Consider the following 14,839-nt stretch of genomic DNA (forward strand, 5'->3'; position numbering starts at 1 on the left):
GATTGTATTTATTTATTTATTACTTTTTAAATTATTCACCGCATTATTGCTCTAAAACAATGAGTTCATTGTGTATATACACAACCTAACTTCTCTATTGTAATAACAGTTATACATAGTCTTAAATGTACACAAATTTTCACACACACAAACATTCATCACTGCAATAGTTTTTGCTCTCTGCTCCAGCAGGAAAGAGCCTCCCTCTGTCTTTACAACACTGTGCTCTTTTATACTCTGCAGGCCGTAATGATGCAGCCAATCTGTCCCTCTCGCTTCCTCTGTTTCTTTCTCTCCCTCTCTCTCTGTGGCCTAGTAAAGTGCACCCTTCCCACTTCATCCTCTCTTGTTCTTTCTCTCCGGCTGTGTCACTGCGCAGTCGAGGTGTTGGGGGGATTCACTCACTGTCCTGCTGAATCAGACGCCGATCTGTATCCAAACCTCCTCCTCCTTCCCTCCCTCCTCCATTCACAGCTCCATCATGTCTTTCTCACCTCCCCTCTGCTCCGCTCAGGCCCATTCAGTTCAGGCGGCTGTCCGAGGCTAAGCTGGAAAGAGGATTGTCAAGCTCAGTGTGCGCATGGATGGCTCACTCACACTCTCCCTCACTCACTTACTCGGTCTCACCCATAGGCGCACACACACACACATACACAAACAGGCTTTCAAATCAAATCTGTGAAGTTTTATGGCTGCACGTCAAATCAATGATGCTGCCTTGTCAAAGGGATACAAGGCATTTGAGTTAATTGAAGTGATGGCAGATTAGAGCAGGGTTCTTAGTTTCTTAAGTCCTTAGCTGGAGTACCACTGTGCTGCATTGAGCTTGGTAATGAACAGAGGAGTTGGGTCTGCTGTGTTGGAGCAATGACAAGAACAAAATACTCCAGGATCAGGAATGAGTTCTGGCTGTTATCAGGTACAGGGGCAATGTCTGTAAGCACTTATCCATTTCAAGGTCGTGGTGGGTCCAGAGCCTACCCAAGATCATGGGGCGAGAGGTAGGAACACACCCTAGAGGGGGCGCCAGTCCTTCGCAGGGAGACACACACTCACACGTTACGTCACACCTATAAACAGATTTGAGTAGCCAATCCACCTACCAACATGTGTTTTTTTGACAGTGGGAACCCATGTGGAGAACATACCAACTCCTTACAGACAGTCACCCGGAGCAGGGCCCAAACCCACAACCCCAGGTCCCTAGAGCCGTGTGACAGTGACATTACCTGCTGCACCATAACACAATACCTGCACCCACTACAATTATGTTATCCAAAAATATAACTGTGCAATATTAACAGATTTTAAAATACAACAAGCAGGAAAATTCATGGGTAGGATGGTGGAGATGCGGATTTTTTTGTTGTCATGCGTCTCCAGGGCCTTGTGGTCCTGGGGTCCATCCTGATCCTGGGGCTGTGTCTGTGGGGAGTGTGGTATGTTCTCCATTTGTCTGTGTGGGTTTCCTTCGGGTGCTCCGGTTTTCTCACACAGTCTAAACACACATGTAGGTTGGAGTGACTGTGAGAAACTGTCCACATATGAATGTGATCCCCTGTGATGGACTGGCACATTGTCCAAGGTGTCTTCCATGTAGGCTCTGGACCAACGTGACCCTGATCAGAATGAAACAGTTGCACTAAACACTGAATGAATAATAGGACAATTCGGGGTCTTCAACCTGTCTCTGACCGTTAAGGGACTTGAATGGTCTAGGTTTAATCCCCAAGTGTGATTACATGTCTGGTTGTTGGATGGCAAAATGATGAACCCCCCCCCTCTCTCTCTTTTTCTTTCTTTCAGAGGCCCGCTCCAGTGCAATGATGTTTGACTGCCTGTACCTGGAACTGTCCGTCTCCCTGGATCACCGCACCAACGAGCTACTGGAAGCAGCAGTCCGGGCAGCCCGGGGCCACAGCCTGGGGCCTGGCTGGACGCAGGGCTGCCCAGGGGCTGGCCGGCGAGAGAGCTTGACCAGCAGGGCCAAGCGCTTCCTGTCCGGCCTGGTGCCTCGCTCCCACCACGGACGAGACAGGGAGCGGGACAGGGACCGAGAACGGGACCTCAGCCGAAACCGGGCCAGCAGGATGCTGCGACAGAAATCCCGCTCATGCCATGACCTCAGTGCTCTCATGTAAGAGGGAGGAGGACTGGATGAATGATAGGAAAGAGAATAGATAATGAAACAGGACAGCAGACCACCTCTCCCCTAGGAAATACAGAGTTGGTCATGTGGACTGACCACATATGAGGAAGCAATAGTGAGAAAGTTTTACTTTTGTTGACCCACATATGTATAGTCAATTTATTCTAAGGGGAAACAGCCATCCAAGCTTTACATAATGCTCTCTCTCTCTCAAAGTAAGGAAGTATAGCTTTACAGAAGAACTGGTGAAGATGCAACTCCTGAACTGTCCTCTGTGCACTAACATGGGGCTGACTGATTTCCAGGGGTGGGGGGTGTAATTTTTCAGATCAGTATTGATGGGGATTTAAATTGTCCTGGCCTGTTGTTTTGGCTTAAAAATCCACCACATCTGCTTTTAGTGGCTGGGAGCTTGAACACAGCATACAGAGACAAGTCAGTCGTGGTTGTGATGTCACAAAAAACGAGTGTTTGCTTGCTTCTGATTGGACCGAGGCAGTTCACAAGCTCTGTTGACTGGCTCATCTTTCAGGCCTACTCTGCTGTATCCTGAACTGACCACATATGAAGAAGCAATACTCTTGGATCAAAACTCTAGTCCTGGTCAAAATGTCTGAGGAACATAACCTCTACAATGTAATCAAAGTCACCTAGATAGGTTTGATGTGAAATCCTCCATTATACGGGATCATGCAGAATCAGAATTATTCACAGTGATGGTGATAGGAACCAAATGAGTGCAGAGTTCCTAAAAGCTACCTCGCTAGAAGCTATGAAATAACAAATTGACTGCCTGGCCAGGCAAAAAAAAAAAAAAAAAGAAAAAAATCATAATTAAATTTGTATTTTCCTTCTTTAGCATTCAACATAAAAGCTTAAATATAAGATTAACACAATGGAAAATTATTAAACGTGTGGTGTCAATATACTAAAATAATGAATTGCCTTAATTACAACAATATTCTTTGATCAATCATGATTAATCAGAAGTTAAAATGCCAGAACGTCCTTGTAACTTAGGGAGGGAGATGAAACAAACCATTGTGTAGTGTTGTGTATGCATGACAAACCGGCTAGAGTTATTTTCATGCTATTTGAATTAGAAACTATTAATTTGCTCAGTAAAAGTTTTCATCCTCAGCATTGGACACAAAAAATACACAGAATATTTACTATAAAAAATGAACAATACTGCTGTGCATATCATGGCTCAAACAGTAAAACACTTCCATATTCTAGTTTCAACAAGAGATATACAGATGGGCTCAGTGAGGCAGGTTTGGCACGTTTGTCTCCTATGCTGCACATAACTCTTAGTTATGAGGTTTAATACATAATGCAACATAAATATGAATTACCTTGTGACCTCAACAGTGTTTACATTGTTAAATAAAACCAGTATGTCACTAGACCATTAGTTGTAGCCACATTTGGTAAGACGGTTTATTGTTTTTTTAAATGAATTTCCAGATTTATTGCATGTATTAACAAATTACAGTTGACAGCACAAATATATATAGAACCCAAGAGAAACTTGCTTTATTCAGGTTTTTATCCTCACCTCAGGCAAGTGTCTGTGAGGAGTTCTTCCTGGGCTTGTGTGTGTGTTTCTTCCAGGTGTTCCAGTTTCCTGACACAATCAAATAGTACATCTTGCTAGTTGGATTGGCTTCATGAAATTGTCCAGAGATTTGTGTGTGTGATACTCTGTGATGGAGTGGTGCCCTGTCCAGGGTGTATCCCTGCCCTGGACCCAGTGATTCCAGGTTGGCCTAATCAGGGTAGATCAGTTACAGAAGATGAAAGAATTAATGTTTCATTAAATTGTGAATATGAATAGATGTGGTTTTTGAGACCAAGAGTTGGTCTTTGACCTTCTGTGTGGAAGGGCACATTCAGGGTGTTCTAAGGCAAAATAGTGTCCAAAGAAATCTTGTTTTAACAACCATTTGAGCATTTTCCACATAATAATCTGCATCTCAGTTTTCAACAAAAACAATTTCACATCAACCCCTTTGAATGACTTTGTTTACATCTCAAAGATGGGATTATACAGCACAATGTAAAAAGAAAAAACAATACCCCAGTCCTTCTAGCAAATGAGAACCACACAGAGGTGTGATTGTGTGGGCTGGGCCTATTGTTATTCGGACACTGAACAGAGATCTGGATTTTGGGGAAGATAAAGCAAGATGAATGATGGTAGGAGCAGAGGAAAGAAGAAAAGATTGAATTTGACACATCGGCTGGAGGAAAAGATGGGAAGTGTTGATGCAACTTTTCAGCAGAAAGTGCTGAGGCAGTGCAAATGTATTAATCTGATGACAGCAAAAAAGATGGACTTGGTCAACTTTTACAAAGGACCCAACTTGTCAAATAGGACATTTTTCACTTTCATAGCTAATGCAAGTAAGAAGGCAACAATACAAACGTACTGTGCAATGTGGGATATTAGCAGTTTTAGCATAGATGTTTTAGTAGACTCGGAAGCATGCGGTCGAAACTAAGACTCAAAGGCTCAGGGTAATGCACAGTATTTTAGTCACAGTGCATGGATCTGTAGCTAAACTGGATTGTTCTGATTTCCCACAATGGGCCTGGCACCACTTGTCGGCCTCAGGAAACCACTGGTTTTTATCCAGGAGACTGAAAAATGTCAGAAGGAAGCCTTTTGTAGTCTCTATGACTGTATGTTTTAATAGTGGTGTATATATTAGGATTATGTACCTAAGACTCTACCTTACTTCGAGCCCTTTAATGAGTTGTAGTTTAATCAAACTGGGAGTGGCCTGAGTGCATGCTTTATTACTGCTGTTATGACATCAACTGTTCTCTCCTTCATCCATAGGATGGAATCAGTACGCTGCTATGGCATCAAATCAGTAGTAGGAAAAAAACTGGTGGAAAATAGTTTTTAAATTTCCATGAGTAAATATTCCTCTTGCGAACGCAAATTATGAAACTCGTAAGCACAGAGAAGAACTGCACACTGATCATAATCTAGCTCTCAAACTGTTGTTGTTTTTTAATTCTCAAATAGGGGCAGAGTCAAGGCTGTTGCTTCCTGTAAATGCTATTGGCTGATGATTCTGTGACTGCCTACCTCACAGACGGTATATCCTACTATGAGAAGCCTTGATGGTTCACAGAGCTGCTGTTTTTCCCAGGACAGAAAATCATAGGTAAACAGAATCGAGACAGGGTCATAATCCACTGTTTACAGCGCGTTCAGATCAAAGTAATATGTGATAAAGATGTAGCTGCAAGAATTTGTTAGAAAATGAGTCGACTCTGAGGTTTGATTCTCTGAATCACTTGGCACAAATCAATCCGTGATTCCAGATGATCAATGAACCTATTTGTTCGGGAGTCGACTCTAGCTACATTTACTTTCTGTTCTCACTTTACAGAGATGCTGCGAGATGGCCTTGGAAACATACTCTGAAAATAATTTTGGACATTGAGTCTTTTCCAATTTACCATTTTCCCCATTTCAAAATGTAACTCAAATGTCCTCCATGGCTGTTTTCTGTTGAAGGATTCTCCCAGTATGTGGTCCATATACAGTGCATGATGTGGGCAGTCACAGATCCAGGAGATATCAGCCAATAGCATTAATTGAGAGTTCCAGGTGCGAACAATGGTGGTTCTTTTATTTTTACAAATAAGTCATTCTGATATTTTTTTTTTTTTTGTTGCTATACAGAATCATTTTCAAAAACACTATGCCAAGGATACAAAGAATCCTTTAAGCATACAGATTTATGAGTTCTCTGAGAGTTCATGCTTCTAAAATAATTGCTGTCATTACTCAGGAAACCCTGAAGAACCATTTTTTTGGAATTACAAGTTGTTTGAAGTGAAAACGCACCAAAACTGTTTTGTGGGCAGAGTTTGATTGGCTTGAGCAACAAGAACATGATGTGAAATCAGGTACGGTGTTAGTTCTGGATTCAGTGGGTGCAGTTTCACTGCTTCAAGGTACAATTCTGGGGGCTTTACACTCTCGGTAGCCCATGCAGAAATCCTAAGGAATTGCAAGGAATTCTTCATTCATAGATGAGGAAGTAATACATGAGCAATATAAGTTGCTACACCATTCCACAGTAAACAAAAGTATTTCTATTTTGGAATATGCTGAGTACATTTCATGCTCATGTGTGTGGAAGGTACTCTCTCAGTCTGCCGAATGTGGCGGATGTGGCTGTTTACACTAACAACTTTGCACTACAGTATTGTCAGCAGAGCACAGTTTTATGAATGGATGAAACTTTCCATCTTCCTTCTTTCTTTCTTTCTTTTTTTTCCCCTATTGCTTTCTTTCTGAGACTGGGCTTCAGATGGTCTATAGCAGTTGGCTCGTGCTTTGCCACATGTTCCACACACTTGGATTACAGCCATGCTCCGAAGAACACTGTTCCTTAAAAAAAATGCTTGGGCGTCTTTTTTGGTTCATCAACAGACCTGACTACATCTGAGCAAGCAATACTGAGAAAGTCCCATTTCACTACTACAACATATATCCTGCAACAAAATGTCTATACCCCATTCATTTTACTGAGGTGAAACAAACAGGGTTCATGCAGTCATCTCTTTAAATACATATTCTTTTCCAGTAGAAATATGGGTATAAAGGGACACTCTGGCCAAAATGAAAAATGTACCATAAAAATGCAACATATGGTGTAACCCTGCTTGCACACCATAGCAGCTCTTCAGTAGCATCTGTAGAGTGAGATTTTCTGATATATGTAGAAGGTGGTTGGAGCATTTGAAAACCCGTAAGCACTTTTTGGTAGATACTTCAGTCCTGGCAGTTTGTTTTTTCCTGTAAGGAAGTGAGATAGCTCTGGTTGCTGCAAGGAAGCTGAGTCTCATGACTGCATTTGTTAGCACATAGATTAGGTACTATGCTTGCAGTCATCAGCAGTGGTTGTATGATATATTTAGCCAATGCATGCTGGGTATTGTAGTAAGAAAACATTTATGAAGGAAAACACAGAAAGGATTGAGAATTCCAAAAAATAAGATGTCAAGAGAGTAGCACAGTTGGTATCAAGCTTTCTGGGTGGTAAGGATGACCCTTCTTCCCTCTCATCATTCAGTATACTAGGCAGCACAAGTGTCTGTTAGCTGTAACAGAACTGAGCATTTAGTAGTCGTAGCCAATAAAGAATGTTATCGAATATCAAGATAATTTCAACGAGTGACCATTGCAGCATGGGTTAGGTTGTTTAACGTCCTTGCCTTTATTTAACCATTGACTTTCTTTAACCATTGACCGAAAAGTGGCATTTTGCAGCCATTGACAACTCCATCGTTTCATGAATTGAATATTCATGAATACTGGTCGATAACGCCTCATTTAAATAATGTGAGTCATATAAAAATAATTAAGTCCAAATATCAGTCCACACTCACTGATGGTTACTTCCAACTTCCCTGCAGCTGACTCCAGACGAATCACTAAAATGTAAACAGAGGTCTTCTCTCTTCTGCCACTGAACAGGACAGGTATCTATGCCTGAAATGTCGACAACATAATGGAGGCATGCAGTAGATCCTCATGCCCTTATGGAATGGGGCATATAAACAGACCCTCATATTTTATAAAACACTGGAATCCTTGTGTTTTAGGAAATGCAGGGATTAATCAGAAGGCAATCTGATTCACAGGATGAATATGATTTTCTCAGTTATCGTGATCATTCAGGAGATGATAATTGTTTGTCTACATTTGAAAAATCCCCTGAACCTAGCAGTTAGTGTCATCCAAGTGTGTTAAGTTGTTTTTGAAGCAGTCAAAGATGGGATAGTTGGCATCTCATATTTGAGGAGACCTATTAGCATTGTGATTGCAGGGGATCTAATTGGCAATGAATCAAATTTGGGAAAGAAAAGGCACTTGATAAATCATTTCACAGGTGCATTATAGAACAGGCCGGAATGCCCCTTTTGTACTTAGCCAGTAGAGGTGACCAGTGTTACTTTCTTGTTTGTCTTTACTTTGAAACTTCAAAATTTTTTTGCAGTGTCTCTTGTGTGTTTTGCTGTGGGATTGAGCATTGCTGTGGGGGCTGGCCACACAGGCTTATGCAACAGAAAAGATGACGTTCTGGAAACGTTCTGAAGTGGACACCGTTACTCATGATTTACTCATTGTTGACGAATGTTGCTCAAAATGTTTTCAGAAAAACCAACTAGTAAATAAAGGCCTTTGTTCTCTAACTGCAGAATGCTTCTCGTCTCTGGCTTGTCTCTTCGATCAGGCTCGAAAATGGCCAAACATGCTAACATCATCTGAGCTCAAAAATGACCACCAGCCATTTGGCCGGGGAGCATTTTTGGCTCAGTGAGCTGTTAAATATTAGAATGCTGGCATGGCCTGGGTGTGGGTAAGGCCTGGAAGACTGAACCCTGAGGGCAGATGGTTGCTTATGGGATGTTATGGGAGGTGAGGGAGGAGGAGGATGACAAATGATAGTTGCCTGGTGACAGTTGTCAAGGAGATGGAGTGTGACTCTTCCCAGGCTTGAGTCACAGTGTCTTACTATGTTTATTTGCTCAGCTGGGATTCAAAACTGGTGGTGTGGAATCGTAGTGGGCAAACATTGAGAGGAGAACAAATGGGACAAACACACAGCAACAAAGAGAAATCATCCCATTTATTTTACAGAATAATAACTAATAAACCAATAATACATGGATGCAGGGCTTTACTCCCTTCTTGTCAATGATTAGCATTGGGCATGGTGACCTTAAGCTTGTGTGTGGCTGTCCACAGTGCTTTTTTTTATTCGTCAGTGCTTTTCTAAGGACCATGAATAAATATATATGAACAACTGGGGCATTTGTTTGAAAAAAATACCATCTTACTTCTATACAGTGGTGGGGATATGTACTGTCTAAAATAACCAGTGAACTTGACAAGTCTCCTGAGCAAATTGATGAATAGATGGATTAGTGAATGGACTGGCATGTGGCCCAGAATGCAGTTCTGCCTTGCACTAAATCATTCCAGGTAAGTCAGTCCCACTGTGCCCCAATCATGAAGCTGTTACAGACAAGGAATTAATGAATGGGTGAGTATATCACTAGATTTTGGCATCTACCAGAAAGTGAAATTAACATTTTGAAAAATTGGTACTATATATAGGCTGCATGGTGGCACCGGAGTTAGTGTTGCAGTCACACAGCTCCAGGGACATGGAGGTTGTGGGTTCGATTCCCGCTCCGGGTGACTGTCTGTGAGGAGTTGGTGTGTTCTCTCCATGTCCGCGTGGGTTTCCTCCCACAGTCTAAAAACACACGCTGGTAGGTAGGTTGGCGACTCAAAAGTGTCCGTAGGTGTGAGTGTGTGAGTGAGTGTGTGTTGCCCTGTGAAGCACTGGCGCCCCCTCCAGGGTGTGTTCCCGCCTTGCACCCAATGATTCCAGGTAGGCTCTGGACCCACCGTGACCCTGAATTGGATAAGCGGTTACAGATAATGGATGGATGGTACTATATCTACATTTATGGCATTGAGCATATGCTCTTTTCCAGAGCGACTTGATGTTGGCTAATGCAGTGTTACTGGTCCTGCTTAAAGACTCTTAAAAAGATTTTTCTCTTCATGGCACATACACTACTTGAATCTACCTACATTTTGGTATCTGGTTCATTTTCTACAACCACAGCTCCCTCCCAGAAATTTAACTGATGGCATTGCATCAGTCCATCACCACTAACGGCAACAAAGTCAAATGTAAAGATATGCATTGTTTACTCAAAATACATAAGACAATACGTAAAATCGAGTTGTGTAGGTACCATGAAGTGGAAAAGCACCATTATGGGTGTAGAGTGGTGTTCCTGTCTGAGCTGGGAACTGAAATTTATGGTGCAGTTCCACTGCATGAGATGGGCTCGACGTGACTCAGCTCTGCCTGCTTTTGGCTGATTGAGCTTTCACTAACACAACTCCCCCAGCAAAATAGAGCCGGTGATGTCATGAAACCCCATCTTGGTACCCCAACAGTAACCATGGGCTTTGAGAATCACAATCCTGGAGGTAAAGGTTAGGCGCTGTTTACTTATTGTGTATCCACATGTTCTTTTTGTATTCTTGGACTTAACACAGCTCCATGTCCCAGTTTGCACAGATCGGTTTTCCTTGTTATACACTTTGCTTTTGCTGGATATTTCTGTCAGTCACTGACTCAAGGAATGTTTTAACCTCTTGAAAACACTTTGGGGTAATGTAAAGAGCTGGATAAAAACAGACGTGAAAGCTGCTGTCAAAAAGCCGCTAGTTTGTGCTGGAGCTCTGCATTTCATGGTGATTGACAGGTCTCTGGCCCACCATCGCTCTGCAGGGTTTCCACGTCACAGTTTAGTGACTCGGCTCGGTTGGAACCATAATTGAGCAGGGACTAAAAGAGCCGAGCCGAGTGGAGTCATGTATGTTCCATCCAGTGAATAAGCTCCATTAGTCTGCTTTGTGGCAGTGGTGTTTCTGCCAAAGGTCTTGACAAAGGTGCTATGACATCTTTGGCCACAAGGGGAGACAGAGGCTGCTTGTCAATAGCATGAACTATTGAACTTGTGTTTTGAGGAAGAATATTCTTGAGAGGAACCTACTTATGACGTCGCCTTGCTAGAGAAAATACCTGATGCTTATGCTTCAATTATTTAGTGTGAATCAAGAACAACATCCATGTACTTTCATACCATTTTTGGTGTTTGAGTTCTTAAATACTGGAAGATGACACCCAGCAAGTACACAAAAACATAAGACAACACATATTGAGAATTAGCCAGAGAGCTCTTAGGTAACTAAGGTCAATCTGTAGCATCCATGACTGGACTTATATAAAGGCAGCTCCCTCATAGCTCCATGCTTGTGTTCTCTTTTCAGAATGCTGTCACAAGGCTAAGCTTGTAACATGTAATCCCTAGAGTTTACCCCAGTGTCTACCTCTCCTCTGGTAGGCCTTGCTTTGTCAAGACCTTCACCCTTGGTGCTTTCTTGGGAATTCTCTGGAACATTTTAGTCCTTTCTCTTTATATTGAATTTTGTTTGTAGGAAAATCGTTTTAGTTTTCGCTCAGCAGAGCTAGCCTCCTTGGGTTGATTTCTTCCTCTTTTCACAGAGCAACAATAATTCAAGGTGAAGTTCTTTCCAGACAGCAACTTTTCATTTTCAACCTTCCGTAGGCTCTTTAGGTTTTGTCCAGATGTAAAACACCTTGTGGAATTGGCTTGTACTTCACTTATTCATACTTACTCATGATAAGTGTTTCAGGGCTAAGACCTACTCCAAAAGGGAATGAATCATTGTTGTTCATTAATTATCTGTAACCACGTCGTCCTGTGTAGGGTCATGACGGGTCCGGACTCCACACAGAATCTTTGGGACAAGGCAGGAACACAGACTGGACGGAGTGCCATTACACAAACTCACATTTCACAATTTAACTTAAGCCTTTATTTAGAAGAACATTTAGAAGAATGAGAGGAGCAGGCTGTTCCTGCTGTCTGTAATACTCCTTATTTTTGCATCTAGTCCCATAGAACCCTGTGTAGTAATAATAATGGTAAAATAATAATATATAATCTTAAAAAAACCCAATTGCATCCCTCTGCCAAGAATAATTTTGAAAATATTGAAAATTATTTTAGACCAAAACCTCATCTCAAAGCTAATCATAACCCAATGTATCAGGCATCATGCAGCCAATTTTATGCCAACCTCATTTTCTGGGATTTATTTCTAGAAATAATGATAGAAATGTGTCATTTTTTTGTGTTGCACAATGGTGCTGCAGTGCAGCTCCAGAGTTTCAGGGTCCTTCGATCCCTGCATCAGGTCACTGTCTGGGATGAGTTTGTGTCAGCAGGTGGATTGGCTGTGTGTGTGTGTGTGTGTGTGTGTGTGTGTGTGTGTGTGTGTGTGTGTGTCCTAGAATCCCCTAAAAAAAAAACATGACTTTTCTTCATGCAGCATTGCATTATTGTAGCCCAAAGTTCACTGAGCCTTCCAGTATCTAAACATCCACCAGCCAGAATGTATAAACATCAGAGGTTTTACCACAGATGTAACTTTGGATTTGAGTAAAAAATGAGTAAATGTGACATTTTAGGTCTGACAATTTCATCACCATTACACAACAAGGTTAGACTTATTTTACAAAGACAAAGAATGTGTTTACACCTAGTCGTTTCATAAGGCTAGTGTGTGAACTGCATCCTGATCAGATTTAAACCACCTCTGAATTACATTCGGTGGTTTGTCACTTTGAAATCTGACTTCAAATCAGCTCCATAATTAGCCTCCTTGCAGTAATGGACCACAGGTATTGTGACATACAGTGTTGGGTGTGGTAATGGTGGACTAATATGGCTTGGAGAGACTTACACAAACTTAAACTTCCACATCTGGATAAAATACATCTCAGACCACCTTCTGTAGGGGGTTTAATGAATCTATTTAAAACACATATTGGCACACAGCTCTATGGTCCCACAACTGCAATGGGCTGGGGCATTGACCAGGGAGTGTGTCTGGCTTTGCCCAGTTGCGTCTCAAATTAGCTGATGTGTGGTGAGCATAATGGCATGGTTTTCCTGCCGTTACATCATCCAGGTGCATGCTGCACATTGGTGGTGCTGGAGGTGACTTCCAAATGGTTAAATATATGTAAAACTATTTGGATGTGTAGAAAAAGTCCTAGGTGCATTATAAGTGGTATTATTTAGCAGTGGGAACACATTGTCACTACTGTTGTGTTCATAAGGTATATTAATCGTGATTTAGAAACCCAAACGGGCACAGAGGCCTCAGACACTGACGCAAGGAACCTTTGTGGTGGCAGCAGTTCCTGTAGAGCCACTGTACTGCCTTGCTGTGCCTTGACATTTGTACAGCCCATAATATATATGCCCCCAAACATATCCTCCAAGTGTGTTAAATTCAGCAAATGAAAAGGAATGGTGCATGTGAAGTGTTCTCTCTTACTTTCCTGTCATTTTAATCGTGGCACCAACAGCTTTGTACACGACTGCCATCTAGTGTCAAAGAAAGACAACAAACAAGACTTGGGACATTTTCATTCATTGATTGGATGGAAGCAACATCTGGGCAATTCCATAATAAATCAGAAATGATAATGAGTAGAGATGCCAGTGTGAAGCAGAATTTTGTCAGACCTTCACCACTTAGGATTAAACTTTTCTCCAGGATGATTGATGATACAAGCGCGAAGTGTGCTAAGGATACACAATAATAGCAAAATAAATCTCGTCAAAATAACATAATGAACCATCATCTGGAATAGTTCCCAGAACTCAGTTCTTCACCTCATGGTTTCTGAGATTCTTCATCACTTTGTCTTGTCTAGTGAATTCTTTCAACCTTCCTCAGACTGCTTGGAGCTTCTTGTGCTGCTGGAGGCTTGTTTTCTGGCGGAAACCGTCATACTCCGTTCTATTTGAATGTTGTAAATTAAGGGCGGGCGGTTTCCCGCGGGTGTTAAAGCTGTCCCCAGACTTTGAGCAGCAAACCTCTGTAGTATATGCCATATACATCTCCTCGCAGTCACTGCAAATGTATATTGTTTTCTGCACGTGGTCCTTTTCTGACTGGGCCAACAAAAGCTTTTGAGTTGAAATGAATCACTTGGTGTTTTCTGAAGGTATCCTTCCGGGTGAAGATCTTCCCACAAGTGGTGGTGTACCTGAGCTCGAGTCTAGGAGTTTGGACCATCCGATGGGACCTCCCTTCCTGCATTTCTAGCAGATATAGGGTTTCTCTTCCATGTGGATATGTTTGTGAAGTTTCAGAATATTGGCATTGGTTGAAAGACATGCTACAGTATGAGCACTTGTAGGGCATGTCTGCGAGTGAATCTTCTCGTGAGATATGAGATGGGAAGCCCGTTGGAAGCTGTTCTCGCAATGCACAAGTGTATTTACTGATGTGTTCCCTCCCCCTTTTACCTTTGTGTGGTATATATATATATATATATATATATATATATATATATATATATATATATATATATATATATATATATATGTGTTATAGCTCCACCCCCCTGGTAAACGTAATAATATCATAGACACCTAGGTTTTATTTGTGTAGAAATAACAATGGATCATCTATATTTACAATATGCAGTTCCAATGGTAACGTTTAGCATTCTCCAACAACTTCAGTGTTTTATTTGCGTCCCCCTACCTTCTACGGAGGATGGACTCAACCAGATAAGTAAAACTCAGTGTCTGGAGCTAACACTCTTTCTCCTTTCACATGGCCCATATGCAGGTGAGTATCTGTAAGTACAGGTAAGAGTCTACAATGGTCTCAGTTGGTGATGTGTAAGAGGCACTGTACATGTTTTGAAGAGGCTTTCTCTTCTTGTTAGTAATTTTGCTATATTTTCACCAGCTCCTGTAGAGTTAGTGTTAGCATTTTGTTACTTAGCCGAGGCCAGGTGCTTAATATCTGCAGTTTATAAAAAAATTGTCTAAATACTTACAGGGCTTAAGGTGGCTGTTTGTAAATTGATTGAAAAATGGAAACTCGGCACCACCTCCTGGAAAGAAAGTTAAATGTGTGGAAGCTTTTTGATTAGAAGAGAGGAAGGAGAGGTTTGTTTTCCACTGAGTTTTATCAGCTTGCTTTTTTTTTTTTTTTAATAATTGTTTTGG

At 41.7% G+C, this 14,839-nt stretch overlaps 1 protein-coding gene across 1 annotated transcript in view; it reads left to right on the forward strand.

Annotated features, from left to right (window-relative positions):
* The window catches only part of rem2 (RAS (RAD and GEM)-like GTP binding 2), a 52,221-nt gene extending 43,807 nt beyond the window's left edge, over positions 1-8,414 (forward strand). Inside the window, exon 5 of the mRNA XM_066681531.1 lies at positions 1,807-8,414. Coding sequence (XP_066537628.1) covers positions 1,807-2,141 — 335 coding nt within the window. The 3' untranslated portion in view covers positions 2,142-8,414. The remainder of the gene's footprint in view (positions 1-1,806) is intronic.
* The last annotated feature ends 6,425 nt before the right edge of the window (positions 8,415-14,839 follow it).

Source organism: Hoplias malabaricus, chromosome 9 (genome assembly GCF_029633855.1).
Source record: "Hoplias malabaricus isolate fHopMal1 chromosome 9, fHopMal1.hap1, whole genome shotgun sequence".
NCBI lineage: Eukaryota > Metazoa > Chordata > Actinopteri > Characiformes > Erythrinidae > Hoplias > Hoplias malabaricus.